Source organism: Mesitornis unicolor, unplaced genomic scaffold (assembly GCF_000695765.1).
Source record: "Mesitornis unicolor isolate BGI_N332 unplaced genomic scaffold, ASM69576v1 scaffold49352, whole genome shotgun sequence".
Lineage (NCBI taxonomy): Eukaryota > Metazoa > Chordata > Aves > Mesitornithiformes > Mesitornithidae > Mesitornis > Mesitornis unicolor.
In genome coordinates this window covers 5,314-24,579 of record NW_010170801.1, presented here as the reverse complement: position 1 = coordinate 24,579, position 19,266 = coordinate 5,314, and the positions used below count along the sequence as shown (strand labels likewise).

Genomic DNA, 19,266 nt, shown 5'->3' with positions numbered 1-19,266 from the left:
GGGGTTTTTTGGCATTTTTTGTATATTTTTTTAAAAAGTTTCAAAACTAGGTTTTGGGTCACTAATGGTTTGTATCTTTTATCTACAGTAAATTCAGCATATATTTTTATTTTTAGGAATGTGTAAGGCATTTTGGTAAGTTGAATGGCAAGGTCTAGGTCACAGACTTGTCAAACTGAAGTCCCTTCCTTTGAACTGTTCTCTTCCCCCTGGAGAAGGAAAAACAGAGGTGGGTTACTCAACTGGGTCTCAACCTTATTGTCATGGCAGCTCAAGCACCCAAGCACTTCACAGGTGAGCCAGGTCCTGCCTTCTGGGCAGGGAGAACCATGACCACTATCTTGTGTGGTCCCAGGGCTTCCCAAAAGCCACCCAGATGGTTTCTGGCAGCCAGTGCTACCTTGCCTCTGGTTTTAAACCACTGCTTGACGCATGCTTCCCCGCGGCCTCTGCTGGCATCAAGGGGAGGGAGGGCTGTGGCCACCACAAGTACCGTTTCCTGAAGCTGTTCTTTCAGCTTCTTCACCGTCTCTCTCTCTTTGGCCAGTTGGTCCTGGGTAACCTTCAGTAGCTCCTGTAGTTTGGTTGCTGCCTGGCCCAGGTCCTTTGTTAGTTTTTTTTCTTTTTCAAGTCTTTCCTACATGGGAGTCAAAAGAAGGCAGCTGTCTGAGCCTCCCTTTGCTGTCTGGTGACCTTTTCACCCCCTCCAAAACACCTTGGTTCTGCAGTGAGCTGCCTCAGTGGCCACAAGAGGAGAACCCAGCTCCCTCCACCCCAGCAGCTACAGCTCACTCTGGCTCCCCAGAGGTGCCACGGGCTGAGACAACCTCACGGGAGCAGAACCATTTCCCAATTGGTGCAAAGCCCAGCCTGTGAGACCGCTGGCTGAGGGCATGGCCCTTATGTTGGCCAACATGGATGAAGTGGCTGTGACTTGCACCCTGCTGTCCTTCAAACACATCGAAGCTCATAGCCAGACCCAGGCAGGGAGCTACCAGCAGGGAAACCATCTACCTTGCTCCACCATCCCCAGGAATTATAAATTATGCCCTTAGTCCTGCTTGGACACAGCTTTGGCTGGCTTGCCTGAACACTACACACAAGAGAGCAGGGCAGCCAAATCACCTTGAGATGCTGGGCCTCCGTGTCCGAAGCTGCTGCGTTTTCAGCCAGTCTCAGCTTTTCCAGCTCTGCTTGCAAACTGCAGGCTGACCTCTGGGCCTGGAAGGGGGGACATATACTCAAACACACAAGCTAATGGTGGCATGCACCTCTTGCATCCTGCCCCACACAGGCCCCTGGTCCTCAGTGAGTCTGCCTCTGGGGAAGAATTAGGTTATACAGCTCCTGTCAGGTGGGTGAATGAAACCCAGATAAAGCCCTTAGCCCTCAAGGAAGAGAGCTGTCAAAAAACATCGGGGGACAGGGCGAGGGTCAACTAGAGGGGCCAGCAATGCCATGTAGTTTTAGCACAGTTGCTGCAAGAAGTTCTTCAGATGTGTGAGGGAATGTGGCGATGTCCGAGATGCTGATAGGGATGGAGAAAACCTTCAGATTAATTCTTCTAATTAGTTCTTGGGCTTCACTAGCAGCCAAGAACCCATGAAGGCTTTGCAAACCCTTCTATCCTCCTCACTTGCACTTACCTCCTCCAGCTCCCGTGCCAGCTTTTGCCGCAGGACTTGCTCCTTCTCCACCAGCGTTTCATTTTGTTCCAGCTGGGTTTTCAACTGTGTTGGCAAAAGGGGAAAACACACAGAAATATCTTTTTTTAAAAGAGACCCAAGAGATGAGCTAGCAGGGCATTACCAAGAAAGCTAGGCTAGACAGAAGAAACGAAAACTGAAGCTTTGCCCAGGGCACCAAAGGGCAATAGGTACTGGCATCCCCTCCACTCTGTACAAAAGCCCGGAGGATGCCAATGGCGAGCCTGGGGCTTGGCTTTGCGTGACCAAATTTTGCCTGCTCCTCTGGCAGTGCCAGCTGGGACCTGGGACGAGAGGCACCCCATAGCAGAGGACGTGCCTGGCAGGTCCCCGCGGCCAGGAGAAGGCTCCACAGTTAACGGGATTAAAGGAAAGAGACAGAGCCTGGCTTGCGGCAGCACCACCACAGTCAAGAGGTGTTGGTCTGAAAGGGAACAGTCGCTGCTAATGCTCTCAGCCCGGCTCCAGCAAGATTTACAGAGCCTCTATAATCCTAATCCCTACTGGTTGGGAAGGGATCCCGGCACAGCTCTTTCAGAGTGTCCACTTCCTCTGAGGAGGCCCAAGCCCTGAACCCAATGGGGCATCTTCGTGTGGCAATGTTGGCCCAAGGGCTTGCAGCATACCCTGCCTGCCTCTCTCAAAATCTTGCCAGTCTGATGCCATGATGGAGGGCTCCCAAGGGGAACAGCCTGGTGAAATCCATCTGGTGACATGTTCCGAGTGGGAATAGGATGCATGGTTGAAAGAATGGGGGGCTGCCTTCCCCCCAACACACAGGACAGGAGACAACACAGCCACGACAGTCCTGAGCAAAGCCACGTGCGATTCTCCATGCGGTTAGAGACGGTGAGACAGGACAAGGGACACGGTTAAGGGTCAGTGCCTCCACAGGCAGCGGTCTCACCACCCTAACCTCAAGGGGCGCAGGCTCGCTTGGGTCAGCTTGTAACCCCACTACTTCTCCATCCTGCACATGGCTCTTCATCTCATTCAACTGCTGCCTGACCTGGAAGGAGTCAACCAGCAAGCCTGGTTTTGGGGGTAACCAGTATCCAGTGGCAGGGCAGCTGGGTTTTTCCGCTACACGCCAGCTTGCACAAGCCTTGCTGCTCTCCCTTCCTTCCCACCCCCATCATGGGAGGAAAGGCAGGCAAATAAAAACCTCCTCCTGGGTCTCAAACATCCCCTCTGAAAGCCAGATCAGTCCGGCGCCCAGCAGCACCAGGTTTCCCTATGTGCTGGCTGTGCCTTCCTCCCCTCCCCAAACCTGCAGGGGGGATGTTGGCCCCACAGCTGGGTTTGCAAACCAGCACCAGGCAGAGCAGCGAGGTCCTAGCTAGGCAGCTCCAGGGGTGCCCCCTTACCAGGGCCAGCTCCTTGCTCTGCTTCTGTGTTTCTGTCTTCGCTGCCTCCAGCTGCTCCTGGGACTCTGACAAGAGCTGCCTCAACTGTCAAGGAGGAACAGAAGGAGAAAACAAAGTCAATTTATTTATGCACTTCGTTTTGCAGCCCTTTGGCTCACAGAAGCATTTTTATGATGCAGCATCTTCTTTAAGAGGCCACGATGGCATCACTTGCTAACTTGCCCGCTGATGCCTGCTCAGAGGGACAGACAGCTCCGTCTCACCTGAGCCACAGAAATCCCACAGGACACCAAGAAGCAGCAGACAGCATCTCCATACAGATCTCCCTGTCCCATCACCTTGTCAATGGATCTCCTGATTTTAGGTGTCTACAACCCAGACCGGAGCAAACACATACGTTTTCTCCTGCCTTGCAAAGCTGCAGATCCTCAGGGCACTCCCCAAATCTCCAAAACATTGATAGGTAGTGAGTCAGGCTCAGAAGACAGAAGCATTTAAGAAGGTAACAGCCACCCCACTTACTACTTCAACTTCTTTTGTGTAGTTTTGGCGTTCGGAGCTGGCTGTCTCCAAGTGATTTTCCAGTTGTGTTTCCAGAAGAGAGGTGTATTCCTTTAGCTGGATTAAAAGGGAGGAAAGCAGGAGGAGGTTGATTGTTTGAGGTCCCACACATCGCAAACATCCCATGGTCCAAGCTTGCCTTCCCCAGGGCAGGTCAGGAGATGGGTCCCACCTCAGCCCAAGCTCAGCACACATCCATCTGACACCTTTTCCCATACCCAAAAAGCCTTACCTGATCTGTGCTCTGCAGATCTGCTTTCAACTTCTCCACCATGCCTTCAAGGGATTTCAGCTGGAGTTGCGACTAAGCCAGAATGGACCAGAGAAGTCAGTGAATGCTGTCTCACATGGACACTGAGCATCTTTTGTTCAACCAAAAAACAGCCTGTGTTTCACTCCCACCTCGCCCACTTCATCCTGTACACAAGCATGGATGAGACCTGACACTAAAGCAGAGCTCCATAGCCTGCAGACCCTAAATCATGGAGCAAGGCAATAGCTTTTGCCTACAGGACTTCAGCTGGCTGAAGTCAGCTTTCAACACTCCAGAAACTGGCACCAGACTTGATGCAAGTTTCCTACTGAAAGCGCCTTTGGTTTGAAAGCAGCAAAGTAGACTTTGGTTTGGAAGCAGCAAGGTAGACTTTCCAATGAGATGTCATAGGCTTTGCTATTAGGAAAAGTCAAGCCATCAGAAAAAAACAAACCATGGGGTTTGCATTTAAACCTGGACTGACTGATTTTTGACAACGACTCCACAGTTGCTGAATTTTATTTGGAAAGGAGGAATTCACCTCTTCTCCACAGAGAGGCAGGACTGCTCCGGGCCCTCTGACCCAGCCACCAGACGCTCATCCCATCATGCACACTCCACTGCCAGCACACCAGTGGCAGCCACGTCATCCCGGTGCAATCCTACACCAGGCCTCAGCAGCGCTGGTATGGCAGGAGCCAGCAACGGGCTGAGAAATCAAAGATCTCTTGTACAAGAGCTCCCACACCTCCCTGCGGCCCCTGTTAACTCCAAAACCCCATGTGATGGATGGGGAGCAGCCAGACCATGGAAAGTAGCTTCATCTCAGTTCTGTGTTCAAGAAGGAGGAGATAAGTCCACTTTGCAGAAAAGGCACAGCCAGCCAAGTTCTCCTAGACCTCAGCTAAGTCACGAGAGCTCATGAAATGTGCTCCCCATCAAAATCCCAGGCAACACCAGCTCTCTGGCAGCTGCCAGCTGACTTTTTACCTAGGAGGAGCAGGTCCCAGAGCTAGACAGATAGCTGGACCCAAAACTATGTGCAGTACATGGCCTGGACCTCAGCTCCTTTCTGAAAGCTCAAAGAACGCCAAGGTCAACCTGAGTTTTGAGAGCAAGCCAAATTCTTCTGAAAATGGGAGTCCAAGAGCGCTGCACGTGCTCTCCCCCTGTTGAGCCAGCATCCACCAGGAGGGCTCAGCCCAATTTCCAAGCACAAGAGCTTGGATTACCAAAGTGGTGACGTGATTTCCCAACTACCGTGCCTGAACCAGGGAGCTGCAACCATCCCTACAGCTCCACTGGCAGGGCCTAGGCACATACCAGGCAGGAAGCTGGGATCCAGCAGGAAGAGAGGCTTAGCTCCTATGTGAGGTGGGCTTCTTGTCTGCTGGTTTGGTGACAGGAGGGGTGGATTTGGGGTGTAGAGAAAGTCCCTGTGTCTCAGAGTTCAAGACTGACAGGAACAGTTAGGGTCACCACCCAATTTATAGCAAATAACTCCTCTGCTCCTGCAATTCCAGCTCCATAAGCAACAAACCCAGGTGTGCCACAAACACGCACCTTCTGGAGTTCCTCTTCAGATGCCGTGAGCTTTGCTTTCCACACCTGCTCTTCCTCCTCCACGCTCTTCTGCAGGTCTCGCAGCATCCCTTCCTGTAGGCAAAGCCTCCATTGGGCCCAGAGCTCTTCCAGCCATTCTGAGCCCAGCAGTGTCGAGGCTGGAAGTCCTGGCATACCCAACGCCTCTCCAAGAATTTGGGCCAAAGAAGTGGCAGAATTAGGTGCCCCAGGTGGGGCTAGGGGCCCCCTGGCTGGCTCAACCTCCCTGCTCATCAGAGCCCTTGCTGTCCCATGTCCCACCACCACCAGAAGGGTTTCCAACAAAATTAGACTGAAGAAGAGCTCTAGAAATTTGGATTTCTCCTATTCCTCTGTCTCATTGGCAAATAGTTTTCCACACAGCAGCCCCCCAGCATACTGAGGGATGCCCACCATGATCCCATGGGCAGCCTGGGCTTCTAGGAGACTTCTCAAGAGGTATTTCTAGTGTAAGACCAACACAGGGCAAAGGGCTGCAACTTACCGTCTCTGCAAGGATAGCTCTGTACTGCTCACATTCTGCTTGTAAAGTGCTTTGGGCTTCCTCTGCCTCTTTTAATTTAAGTGCTGAATCCTTGAAAGAGAGAGAAGGGATGGAGAGAGAGATGAGGAAAAGAAACTAGTGACCCTCAGGGACTCCCTTGTCCCTCCACTTTTCAGCCCCTTCACTTACTGAGGGCTCTGCTGTAATTTTCTGCTGCTTTAGCACCTCCTTGGTCTTCTCTTTAAACTCTTGTAGCCACATGTCATAATCCTGAGTTTGAAAAGAAGAGGATAAGAAAGAAAAATTGCGCTTAGACCTCTGTGCTCCCCATGTGGTGGAGGCCCTGTGGGGGTCTGAGAAAGCCCATACCCACCTGCTGTGAGGACACGGAGACTCCGGGGAGGGCGGAGAGCAGTGTCTGCTTGGTTCGTGCCTGCAGCGCATCCAGCTGTTGGGCCAGCTCTTCCTATAAGAGGGACAAACTGGCATGGGATGGGGATCTTGGGCGCCTGCTGGCCAGCATCCCTCCTTCCTGGTGCCTACAGCCACAGGAAAAACAGGCAACAGAGAAACCTCCTGCCACTGAGAACCATGAAAATGTCCCTTCCATGTCATCCATCTTCCCAGTTCCCCAACCATGACCTGTATCAGGGATACACATCCCTCAAGACAAACTTTGGAGAAGCTGGCAGGAGGGCTGGGCCAACACTGCTCCTAAGAGGAGGCAGGCAACCCAGGGCAAGCATCTTTGGTGGCTCGGGGAGGCTGAATGTGTCCCTTACCACACCAGCATCACTGCTTGAGAGAAATGCTGCGCTCACCTTTGCTTTTGTAGCAGCAAGAAGCTTTTCCTCGCACGCCTTCTCCACCATGGTCAAGGCTTCCATTGCTTTCCAGTTCTTCTCACGAAGGTCCTGCCAAGACCACACAGACAGGGCAATAAGCCACACATCACGCCAAAGGCCACCAAGCTGCTTGTTGGCACTGTGGAGGATTTCAAAGCCTCTGCACAGGAAAACGAGCAGCAGCCCATCACTTTGTTAAGGGTCTTCCATTCCACTGCCCGTGTGTGCCCCTTTCCCCTCCATCCATGCAGTGGTCAAATGCACCGCATCGCTCAGGCAGTGGCTTTGAGGGAGTAGAGCAGAGCTGAATGGAGACAGGGGCTCCAGAAACAGCTCGCAGGATGCCTAGAGAGGATGCAGGGCAAGTAGAGGGCTGCAAGGTTGCCTCACACCACTGATACCATGTTGGAGTAGAGGGATAAGGAGCAGAGGAGCAATGAGGTGTGAGAGACCCCTGCTCAGGGATTGCCTTGACCCTGCCGGGGTAGGATCTCCCTGGCTTACCAGGTCCTAAACCTCTTAAGAAAACAGGGGACAGACAGCTCCACCCAGGCAGCCCTTGAGCTGTGCAGCCTGCCTGAAGGATTCCTGCTCTTCAGCAGACGAGGCAATGCCTCCAGGGCTCAACATGGCTGGAAGAACCTCTGGCCACATCTTGGAAGCATCGGTAGCTGACTACAACAGGTTATCATTCAAACCCCAACTGAAAAAGCTGAGCCCAGTTCACTCACGTACATTGTTTTTCGTCTTCTGTTGCTCCACCGCCTCTCGCAGCTCTGTGGCTTCCCTTTCCAAGGACAAGAGCTGGTCTGTCTTCTCCTGGAGCCTGGAAAGGCAGATGTAGCAGTGAGTCTCAGCATCCACCTCGCTCCTGAGATGGGGACCACAGCCCTTCCTATTCTTGTCTGCTCCGGGATCTACACACAGTGGGGAGGAGGAGGAGGGAGGGGGACTAAAAAGCACGGCCATGGCAATTCTGGAGTGGTATTTAGGTTTCTACTGGTTTATCAGCAATAACAAGGAGGCCAGTAGCTGGCTGGCTGTACACCCAGGATGAGAGGAAGAAGTAACCTGATCCACAGGCCAGAAATTCTGTCTCACACAACTGGGACTGCTCCCAACGGCTCATTAGGCTGGGACAGCCCACAGCTCTGTATTCTGAAAGCATCATCCTTCTGGCTTGAGTAACCATAAACCAGGGTTGCTGACTAGATACCCAAGAGCCTACAGCTTTCCTCCACACCCTCAGATCCACCATCTGCCTGGAAAGGAATCTCAGCTTGAGCAGGCCAAGGAAGGTTCAAATCCTTGACAAGAACCACCCAAATCTCCTGGGGTGCCAAGACAACTGAACAGCACCTAGACACTCCATGTGCACAAGACCCACCTTGACCGCAGCTGCTTCATTTCTGCTTCATTGGCTGCCTGTAAGAGAGAAAGCACCTTCGTTACCTGTCCTAGGCATGTGATGGTCAGCCCTTTATGTGGCATCCCAGAGGGGGTCCCAAAGCAAATATAACACAGATACTGTGTTAACACAGTGCAAAAACACCTCCTTGAGCAGTGTGACTCCCTCTCCTCCTCTCACCCCAATTAAACGAGCACCCGACCTGCAAGCCTCTGTCTTTTTCTGCCTCTCTCATCTGGCCTGCCTCCAGCAGAGCTTCAATGGATTTGATCCTCTCCAGGAGCTTTGTATTCTCTGAGCTGGCATTCTGCAGTTTCCCTTTCACGTTGTCCAGCTCCAGTAACTTGCCTTTAACCTCCGCTTCGGAGCTCAGCAGCTTGGCCTGCAGTTCTGTTGGAGGAATGTGAGAAACAAGGTAAGGCAGGTGCAAGCACATTTGGAGACTCCCTACCCTGCCCTGCCCAAACAGGACTCTTGGCCAAAGAAACCTTGGCTGTGGATGCTTTCAGGAGGCACAGAAAGGGCAGGCAGGGATGAAGGATAGCACAGGAGAGAGGCATTGGAGTGGCATCCTGGTCATGGACCAGTCCTGTGTCTTGCTCACGCCAACACCAGGCAGCCTAAATCCTCCCTGGGTCTACTTGTTCTGCCCCAACCAGCCCCACCAAGCACCCAGCCCTGAAAGCTCAAAGTCTGCCCCAGAGCTCTCCCTGCATTGATCCAAGGTCCTCACCAGCAATGCTTTGCTGCTGTCCTTTGGCCTTTTCTGCGTCTGCTAACACGCTTTTGTAGCTGGCCTGGGTTTTGCGGAGTTCGTCGCTTACTTCGTCAAGCCTTTTCTGCAGCGCCGCCTCCACCTCCCTCTGGGAAGCCTGCACAGCAGGAAGAGAAGGCTTTCCGTAGCGTGCCAGGCACCCTGGCCAATTGATGCAAAGCTCCATGTGTCACATAATGTTATTTTTAAGCTGTGCTTTAGGGGGGTTTAAGTCATCCTTCCCTTGCGCTCCCCTTGTGCATGAAGCATCTTGCTTCACGCTCATGTTTTATCATGTGCCAAGCCTCAAGTGGGAAGCAGACAACACCCCAACATCTCAGTTCTGGGCCAACATCGTGGTCGTCCTCCCCTCCACAAAGTTAAGCTCTGAAAAACCTCTTAAAGCCCTGGTCCTAACACACAGCCCCAGCCCAGCAGGGAGAGGTACTGCCATGGTGCTTAGCAGGACAGAGACACCCAGCCACGTGTTTCTACATGCAGAGGAATTTTCTGTGTGGTTTGGGCCAGCAAAGACTTTTTTTTTTCCATCTCAGAAAGCAGCAGGGAAGAGGCCTGGCCAAGGCCGGTGCTTCAAGGGGGAAGGCAGAGGAGGAGGATTAGGAGCGTGCTGCAAACCAGCAGCTCTACGGGTATGAGTTGCACCCCTGCAGATGGAGAAATGCTGCTTTGCATGGAGGGGACAGAAGAAGGTAAACCAGCAGCTCCACCTCTGCCTAAGTGGTGCTTCCAGAACCACCAAGAAAGCAGTACTTCACTCTTCTTTGAGGATTTGACCCCATATCCTCAGCTCAGTGCTCCAGGTGTTACTGTGGAGTGCGTTCTACCTAGCACCTTAACACACCACTGGCTTTAAAGTCTTCCAGCTAGTATGATTTATTTAATTAGTATTAAGGTGCATAGCAAGCTGACAGCCCTGGAGAAGTTATCCTAAAAGCCTGCCTAAAAGAGACTTCTGCCTTCATGCCAGCTGCATGCCCGTATCACCCCATTTGCTCCTCAGCTGCAAAAGCAGCAGGAGCCAAAAAACAGTCCAGCAAAAGGAGATCTGCATCCTGAGGCATCCAAAAAATTAAGAAAAAGGGTATCAAAGGTCCCTTGCTTTAGGAGCACCTACACAAAATTATTTTGACATGCCCAGATAAAGGTCTCCCCCATCACAGCCCCTTCATAAAGAGGCCAGAGCAATTCAGAGGCCACAGCATGTGCAAGAGGGACCCATCACATCCCTCACCCTGTCTACCACCCCTGGGGGAAAGAAGTGCAAGCTTCCAGGTCAAGATACCCAGGATCAATACTCCCAGCCCCTGGATTAGCCAAATCCCAGCAGAAGCGCTGCCACCCGCCCCAGAAGATGCTCTTCCCTGCATGGGTACAGCCAGTCTATTGGCAACATGCTACTGCTCCTCTGCTGACAGTGTTCTCAGAGGCTCTACTTGGGAGGTGTCCTTTAAACACCCCTAAAAACCCCAAATTCAGCCACACCCTGATGACAACAAAAAAAGCCACAAGCTCTACCTCCTGCACCAAGGAGGGAGAGCAACGGGCTTAAAAACAGCTGAGTCAAGAAAGAGCACACGCATCCGTGTGAGCCACTGGGTTTCCTCTCTCGCCTTAGGGTACCACCCAGCAGCATGCAGCATTTTAAGCTCCCCCCCATGACACCTTCACACCAGGCTCATGAGCTTCACAAGCAAGAAAGAACAGCTTCAACGAGGGCATCACGCTTCCTGGGCTTTGCTGGTGATGCTGCACAAAGAGTGTGTTGCTTGTGACAAAATAATGAGGGAGGACGCAATTAAGGGGTCTGCAAAGCAGCTTGCTTTCCACCTCTGGATGCTCATCTCCCTCCAGGCTCTTCCCATGGCTAAGTCCACAGATCCCACGTAATTTAGCCACCTGCCCCACCTCTGCGAGGGGAGCAGGTTTGCTGGTGCTGGCCTGACCTGCAGCTGCTCGATCTGCTTCTCTGAGGCCGCTGCTTTGATCTCCCAGCTCTTCTTCTGCTGCTCCTCTTGCTGCAGCACCTCTGATTTCTCAGACAGCTCTTTCATCAGCTTGTTGCACTCTTGCCGTAACTTGGCCAGCTCAGCGTTTTGCCTGCACCAATAGAAGCAGGGTTATTTTAGCCCGCAGGCCAGTCAAGTGTCTCTGATGGTACCTAGGGGAGAACACATCCTCCTGCAGGCCTGATACAGGATTTGAAAAATGACTGTGTTCCCCGCTTTCCAGGACACGCCTGGTCCTTCGGTGGGGGGGAGGTGGAAAGAGTCGACAAATCACTTTTCAACAGCTGTGTTTCAGTCACAGGAGTCATTCCTTTCTCATGGAGTAGAGGACACGAGGATCTGTCTTCCCAGACACAAGAGGAACCACTCTAAGCAGCTGGAGTCTGGTCTGTAATTATTTGACCGCTGTTAATCACCAGCCATTTCAGACTTTCTATAAAAAAGAGTGTGTAATTTTTCTACCTAGCTCCTATTCGTTCTGCATGCAACAGGCAGGTCTTGGTTATCTGCAGCATCACTCCCATCAAAGAGCCAGCTGCATTTCTTCTGAAGTTGGAGAGCACGAGCTCCCCTAAGCAGGAAAATGCCACAGCACCTTCTGGTCCTCTCTCCCCTACTCCGCTGCCTGTTGGCTCTAGCATAAGCACAGGTGACCCCAAAGCAGAAAGGGTTTCCCCTGCCCTTCCACTTGGGAAGAACATCTTTGTTTCCCTACCAGCCCCCCAAAAGCCATTTGGCAAGCTCTTCCTGACTCAATCCTCTACATCCAACTATTTGGGGTGTCTGTAGAAGTATCTTCAAGAAAGGGGGTGGCCAAGCCCTATGGACAGTGAACCCCAGGGTTTGCCAGGGGACAGCCCCAGACTCTGCCCTCTGCCCCGGCCTTACTTGCTCTCCGTCTGGCTGGTGGCCTGGTTGAGGGCATCCCTCAGGATGGAGTTCTCCTGCTGCAGACGCGCCAGCTGCGTGTTGGGGCCGTTCTCCAGCTGCTCCTGCAGAGTCCGGATCTAGAGGAGCCCAACAGGGGTTAATGCCAGCCTCTTTGCTCTCCCTGTGAAGCCCATGCAATGAGCAAGAGGGACTTGGCAACACAGGGGGTGTGTCTACTGATGCTGACAGCCTCCAGGGATGCAACATCCCATGCTGATGTTCCCACATGCCTCTTCTCCCTCGAGCACCACAGTCCAGGATTACCACACCATCTCACCCCTCCCAGAGGCTCTGGTCCCTCACATATCTCAGTCTTCTCCAAAAGACCACACATCTGCCACCAAAAGCCACTCAGTAGCCAGAGGAGGAAGCTGCAGAGCACAGTGTGTGACTCACCTTGCCCTGGAGCTGCTGTGTTTCACTGACGTGGTCCTGGTAGCTGGCCTGCATGCGGGCCTGCACCGCTGCAATCTCCCGCTCGCGGGCGAGCAGCTGCTCCTTCAGCTTGCCCTCCACAGCCACCACCTTGGCCCGCTCAGCTGCCAGTTCCTTCGGGAAAAGAAGTCACCCAAGTTAGACCTCAGCGTATGAGTTTCCCCACTTTAAGGGGATGCAAAACCAGTGGCCTCCTAGCTTAGACGACTTAAAATTTCAGCCCTTTTGGAGCTGCCCCCATGCCCTGCTACACCGTTTAGCACTTACATTTCCTCCTGCCTTTTGTTTTGGGCTCTGTGGCCACTGGATGCCACTGTTGTTCCACATTGGGCCAGCTAAGAGAAAGGAGTAAGACAGCCTGGAATTTTATTCCCCGCCCCCCCTTCCCCCGCTAGGATCAATAACATCACAAAGTTTTGGGCAATGCAGGAAAATAAAAATAAATAAATTTTTAAAACCCCAAACACCCTCTGCCCCCATGCCAAGGCAAGGATGCTCTGTTGGCTAGCTGGGCAATCCCATGCAATCCTAGGCAGTCTGCACAGGCAGGGGTTTAGCACGGCGCCCAAGTACATGGGATGGGTTTGCCCTCTCCTCTCCTGCCTGCAGGCAGAAGGACTCAAGTCCAGCATGGCAGGGGTCTGATCTGAATACAGCACTCAAGAAGAGGTGGAGGCAGGGGGCCGAGTTGGGGAAGGAGGCTGTAAATAGGAGCAGGCTCCTTAAAAAGGGACTAATCAGCACCTTTTCACCTCAGGAGAGCCAGACAGAGAGGAGAAGGAATCTATTTTCCTCCCTAAAGCAGCAGAAAGCTGCAGTCTCTTATGGGAAGGGCTTTCCCCTGCTTCTCCTGCAGCTGCCAATAGACACTACCCTGTGGCTTTTTGGGCTGGTGCCTCCTCGGGCTGGATCAGGCCCAGGAAAGGTCAGGAGGGGATCTCTTCCCCTTTTCGGGGAAAAAACAGTGAACTGGTGAAGGGCCCAGATAGTCCCTGGGCTTCGCCTCCGAGGGGTAAGAGATGCGGGGGGAGGGAGGCACACGGCGAGCCACGAAGAGCAGAGCCCATGCTGGGGATGCGAGGAAGGGCGTACAATACTTACCTTGCTCAGCTCCCGCAGCTTGTTTTTGGCAGCAGCCGCGTCCTCCTGCTCGGCAGTGAGCTGCTTCTCCTTCTCTTCCAGCTGGCGTTTCAGGACAGCGACTGGGTCGCCCTTCTGTGTGGCCTGCCAGCGCAGGGTGGTACATCAGTGGGGACCACCACCTCCAGATCCATCCCCTCCACCCCACGCACATGGGATTCTGGCTTCCGCTCCAGGGGAAAATTCAGCACCAGTCTCCAAGACCGACCCTCAGGGCCAGCCTGCCCAAAACCAGGATGCCTTCTCTCCCCTCCACATCTCCTGAGGCTCAGCAGAGCCCCAGGCGGCCACAACAGCACTGGCAGCCCTACCGTATGCCAGGCGTCCTGGACAATGCCCGCTTTCTCCGACAGGATCTCGATGAGCTGCTGGGCCTCCCCCTCGCTGAACACCATGCTGCTGACAGTGGACACCAGCATCTTGTAGGGCAGGTAGAGGGGCCCATCTGAGTCCGTGGGTGCTAGGGAAGGAAAGAGAGTAGGGGTTGGGGCTGCTCAAGCCGATGGCAGACCTGAGTAGCATCATCTCAGTTGTCTTCAACCCTGCAATTGCCGTTTCAAACCAGCATCCACCCAGATCTCACAGTCAAGTCTGATACCTCTGTAATTGAAAGTGATGTGAGAAGTGCTGGAGACGACACTCACCACACACGTGTGCTTCTTGAGCCAGCTATCCCCTCTGTCTGGCTCTGCTACTGGTCCCACCACCCTGCCACCACCCTCCATCAAACCGGAGTGATTCCTAAAAGTAGCTGGGCATGCTTTGCCAATGCCAGGGAGCAGAGACGCGTTGAGCAGCAGAAGCTGGAACGCACCTTGATACAGCTTTGCTGGGGGCCATCACCCCATGCAGCGGTGTCAGCAGAGCATAGCAAGGTCATCTCCCACTTGCCACCAGACAGGTTTGTTCCACCTCTTTGCTAAGGGTCCACACAGCTCCGACCCTTCCCATACCCCTCTACTAACCCAGGAAAGCCAAGGAGCATCAGGGACCATGATGCTGTTGCAGGACCACAGTGCACATGGTCAGGATGGATAAAGGGTGGCAGGTAGCGGTTTAGGAGTTTCTGCACAGTTTCTATGGCCCAGTGGTCATAGAAAAAATCCCAGAAGAAGAAGCAGTTTGAACTCCAGTAGCTCCAGAGCCTCTGAAACTGTTAAAACCAGGGTCTCTTAAACTCAGAGCTAGGACCACCCAAGCAGGAAAGTCAGAGGAGGAGGAGGAGGAGGTCCTGCAGGCTTTGGAGCTGAGATTCCTCTGCAGCCCTGGAAAGGAGCCCACGCAGGGGCAGGTTTGTCCTGAAGGACTGCACAATGGAGCAGGGGAAAAGAAGGAGTGGCAGAGAGGAGCTGCTATGAACTGATCACAGCCTCCATCCCCCTGCATTGCTCAGGGAGGGGAGGTAGAGGAGTCAGGAGGGAAGGAGCAAAGTTAGACTGGGAAGAAGGGCGGGGGGAAAGGTGGTGTTTTAATTTTGTCTCTGTTTTGCATCTGTTTTAACTGGAAATCAATTAAATTCTTTTTCCCCAAGTTGGGTCTGTTTTGCCTGTGACAGTAACTGCTAAGTAATCACCCTGTCTCTATTTTGGCCCTCGAGTTTCCCCATTTTATTTTCTCCCCCATCCTGTTGAGGCGGGGGAGTGAGAGAGCAGCTGGGTGGGCATCTAGCAGCCAGCCAAGGTCAACTCACCACAGCAACAGAGCAGCAAAGGCTGAGAACACCCAGCAGCTCCAGCACACACTGTTTGCTTCTGGTAGATCCATTTGGGACGGCAGTGCTAAGCCCTGGCAGCAGCAGAGTCTGTCTCCACAGCAGCAGCCACTTCCTAGCAGCACGGCCGGGGCAGCTCCACCACCTTGTGCAACCGGGGCCCAAAAGCATGGCTCACACTTCACTCACGCCAGCAACAGCACGGACACAGGACAGCACATCACATACCCTGGCCCAGTCCCGCTGGGCAGAGGGATACACCAAGCAAAATTTTGCTCATCTCCCAGCAGTGTTGCGCAAGTGAGCCTTCCACAAGGCAGGCACAATGCAAACCCCACCTAGCAGCTGGCTAATGGAGCGAGGGCAGCCTGCCCAGCCATGGCAAAAGGAAGCCTATGATGCCCCCAAGCCCCTTTGCCGAGTTGGAAACCTCACACCTTGCTGAAGGAAGCAGCAGGAGAAGCAGCAGCTGTGTGGCAAAGTTGCCATGGCAAAGCACAGGAGGGATGAGGGGTCTGGAGAGCCACTTCTCAAGTGGCCCGGGAGGCTGCATACAGGTAGGGTACCCACACGTGTTTCACAGGAGAGCGTGGCTCTGGCTATCACAGGTAACGACCTGGCATCCCAGTACACACTAACCCCAGGCAAGCAAATTTCTGTGTGTTGCAGGAGGCTAAAAACGAACCACACAAGAGAAAAATATCCCAAGCCAATCTTGTCAGGTTTGCCATCTGTTTCAGTGCCAACCATGTCTCTGAGCGCTCTGAACACCCGTTTTTATCTGACACAGGGTAATTTGTTGCTTCTGCCTTTGAGGAGAGACCACAGCTGCCGAAAGGCTGCCCACAATACCTTGGCCAAACTGCAGCCAGCTTCGTGGCGCAAATACCACCGAAAGCTTTCCTTTGAAAAATCCCACAGCAGCAGCTAAGACATCACTCTTGGCTTTTGAGACACACAGGATCGGCACTTCATACCCAAAGGAGTGGATGTCTGGAGTGGCCAAAAAACCTTCCAAATTAACAAGTGCTAAAAGTTCATCTCCCATCCACATAGCCTCAGCTGTTACAGCTTGGATTTAGGGCCATGTTTTTCAGCATTAGAAAAGTGCATCCTTGTGTGCATGTGCCAAACCAGGCACCTCCAGTTTCCCCAACACCATCGCTGTGATACCCTCCAGTAGCGGCTGCTCAAGCTGTTTCAGACCTCATCACTATGTGGAGATGGCCTTTAGTAAAATCCTTTCCTCAGAGGAGCAGATAAAACTGCTCCCAACTTTAACTGCTCCCAAGTTTAACCCAACTTTGGAGACCAGTGGCTGCAAAATGTCCTCTTCCAAATCATGTGTGTGGAAGCTGCCAGGTTACACAGCAGCCTGGGTTTGGATGTGCTGGAGGAGGCTAGCAAGTAGAGATGTCTTTTTGTTTGGTTGGGTTTTTTTTGTAAATAAATAAAGAAATAAAACCTACGCACACCACATCACATCTTTGAGAACACCTGAGAGGTTTCTTCCACATGTCCATATGAGAACACTTTTACAGGTCTAAAAGCACTCACATTTTTAGTGTCTGTAATTATCACTTAACCAAAAATAAACCCCAAACTGTTCATGTTAGTGCAATAAGAGGCAAGAATCCAGCTACATACCTGTTTATCCCCTCCCTACACCTATTTACACCCTCGAGAGTTCAGGACCACCTTCTTTAATCTCTTCTATCTCTGAGTCAATCAACTGAGCTACGAATGATGATGGGCAAGTTTCCCCTTCTCTATCCAAAGGCACCTCCCCCTAACTATCCTATGATCAGTCCCCCACAGTATAAAATCCCTTCAATCCTCTCTCCACCCGTATGCTGTTTTTTAGCTCCACTGAAGAAGAGAAAACTTTAGCCTCCCTGTGTTAGAGCTCCTGTGTGTTTTTAATCATCAGGGGTGGACGGGGAAAACACCTCATCTTGGCTTTCTACCCAGATGTGCAGCACCATGGCACCTGCTCCCCCTCCCAGGTCAGGTACGGACACCTCCTGTTCATTCTTGGTGTGCAGATCTGCTCAGAGACCCGCAACACAACAGCAGATCCGAGAGGGACCTGTAACTCTCCAACATCCGTGTGCTGGAGCAAGGAGCTAAGCACCAAGCAAGGGTACCCAATGCAGGAGGCAACACATTACAGAGTGAAAACAAGTCAAGAAACTCTTGACTTCAACTCTACTTCCCTCCAGAGGGAACTACAGTCCGATAGAGGCTTTTTCAACTCCCATTCCCCTTGGTGCACATGGTCTATCTCACCAGAGACAGTCCTTCTACAGCTATTCCCAACACTGCGGAAGAATGAAGAGATCTCAGAATGGGATAGCTCTGTTTTAACAGCACAAAGATGCCCTGCTGGCTTACTCAATGGGGATATAAGCAGAGGAATTTGGCCCTACCTGGCTCGCTCTTCTTCTTGGATGCAGCCTTCTTCTTAGCAGGTCCATCATGCTTCTGCTCCTCGTGGGGCGGAAGAGCATCGGTTTTCTTGATGGCGACAGAGCTGACAACCGGAGCACTTTGCTGCGTGCCAACTGGAGGAACAGCTATAACAGGCACCTCCTTGGGAGTCATCTCCAAGATGGGAGAACTTTTGGGGACACTGACAGGAGGTGAAGCCAACACTGGGCTAGGAGCAGGCTCTACCTTTGCCACCTTCTTCTCCTTCTTCCTCTTCTCTTTAGGTGATGGAGCAGGTTTCTCCTTTTCCTGGAGGGGCACTGACACTGCTGCGATTGGAGACTCAACAGTTACAGGCTCAGGCACCACAGCAGGCTCAAGAACCACATCCTTGGGAGGATCCGTCTCTTCCTGAGTCTGCTGCTGCTCCGGGATCTTTCCATTAGGTTTCTCTTCCTTTTTCTTTGCTTTTCCTTTTTTCTCAACAGGTTTCTCTTTCTTCTTTTTCTCTATTTTCTGCTGCTGGGTCTTCTCGAGTTCTTTGCGTTGCTTGGCCAAGGCTTCCTCATAAGACGTCTCCTTCATGGAGAAGGTGGACACTAGGAAAATCCCAATGGCTGATATCACCATAAAACCTCCAAAGACCATAACGCCCAGTGTCTGAGGGTCATAGACGTCCATCTTGCCTTATTCTTCTGTGCCTGCAAGACACCAGAACAACAGTTAGTTGGGGGAGGTGGAGAAAAAAGATGCGACAGCCTCTCTGAGCAGGCTGTTTCATACGGACATCTGCCACCATGTCACCATGCACTGAAAAGACAAACCCTCAAGATTCACATAATTCTGGTGAGGGCGACCTGCCTACACAGCCTCAAGTTTGTGCTCCTCCACTACATTGCCTATGCGCAGTGGTCCAGTCATACCACAGCAATTAATTTCACCGGCTGCAACCTCCAGAAGAACCAAAGAGGGTGAAGGAAAAAACAGGGATGCAGAGACAGTCATGAGCAACTACCCATTACATGTCCAATGGGATGGTTTTGCATGACCCCAGGCAATACCTGCAGCCCCATGGCAGTAGGAGAACCCATTTTCAGACTGTTTGGTGCAGGCTGGCCAAGACTGGTCCCTCCCTGGAGCACCTGGCCTTTTCATTGCACCCAGATACACATCCAGGTCTCAACCTAGGAATAAAACATCCTCCTGGAAGGAGAAAGCATGGACAAGAAAGTTTTCCTCAGCTTCACCAGCAGCCCTGGCCTTCTCCCTTTGCCACCTACACCCTGCTGCACTCCTGGCTTCTGCCCAGCCCAGCTGGGAGGACACGCAATGGCCACATATTCCTGGATAGCTGCTTCCAGCGATGAGAAACAACCCAGCAGTGATGCTGTGTGCGCAGATGCGGTGAGCTGATACCACACAGAGAACCAAGTCACAGCCATTTCCTTGAGATGCAAATACCAATAAAAGTCATAAGTTCAAGATTTTAAAAAAAACATCAAACAAACCATGTTCATGAATTATCTCATCTTCTCAACAGTTGCCTGCAGGAAGAAGTGAGACTTGCAAAGGGAGCGCTGGATGTGACACTTCTGTTTCTAGCTCTGCTATTA

General features: G+C 52.4%; 1 protein-coding gene across 2 annotated transcripts; it reads right to left on the bottom strand.

Moving 5' to 3' along the window:
* On the bottom strand, window positions 1-18,334 carry RRBP1 (ribosome binding protein 1). Of its 2 annotated transcripts, XM_010179800.1 has the most exons (24): window positions 17,807-18,334; window positions 17,662-17,740; window positions 13,824-13,972; window positions 13,474-13,596; window positions 12,334-12,486; window positions 11,896-12,014; window positions 10,945-11,098; window positions 8,960-9,098; window positions 8,437-8,616; window positions 8,206-8,239; window positions 7,554-7,644; window positions 6,795-6,887; window positions 6,347-6,439; window positions 6,163-6,243; window positions 5,974-6,063; window positions 5,451-5,543; window positions 3,867-3,938; window positions 3,596-3,691; window positions 3,074-3,157; window positions 2,623-2,715; window positions 1,647-1,730; window positions 1,126-1,221; window positions 494-637; window positions 1-209 (listed from the first exon to the last, which is right to left on the bottom strand). In XM_010179800.1, the coding sequence occupies exons 1-24, from the start codon at window positions 18,332-18,334 to the stop codon at window positions 171-173; spliced, it is 2,907 nt and encodes a 968-aa protein (XP_010178102.1). In that variant the 3' UTR covers window positions 1-170. The 2 variants fall into 2 exon arrangements, with proteins under 2 accessions (XP_010178102.1, XP_010178101.1); XM_010179799.1 differs by having other exon boundaries at window positions 8,206-8,243; window positions 8,429-8,616; window positions 17,653-18,334.
* Between the last annotated feature and the right edge of the window lie 932 nt (window positions 18,335-19,266).

What these genes read in the sequence shown, in the direction of transcription:
- RRBP1 (XM_010179799.1), bottom strand. Translation starts at nt 18,334, where the DNA reads ATGGACGTCTATGACCCTCAGACACTGGGCGTTATGGTCTTTGGAGGT. An exon ending in TCCAGGACGCCTGGCATACG is followed by an intron (nt 13,597 to 13,823) that starts GTAGGGCTGCCA and finishes CTGCGCTGGCAG; the next exon opens with GCCACACAGAAGGGCGACCC. An exon ending in TCTCCGTGTCCTCACAGCAG is followed by an intron (nt 6,244 to 6,346) that starts GTGGGTATGGGC and finishes TTTCAAACTCAG; the next exon opens with GATTATGACATGTGGCTACA.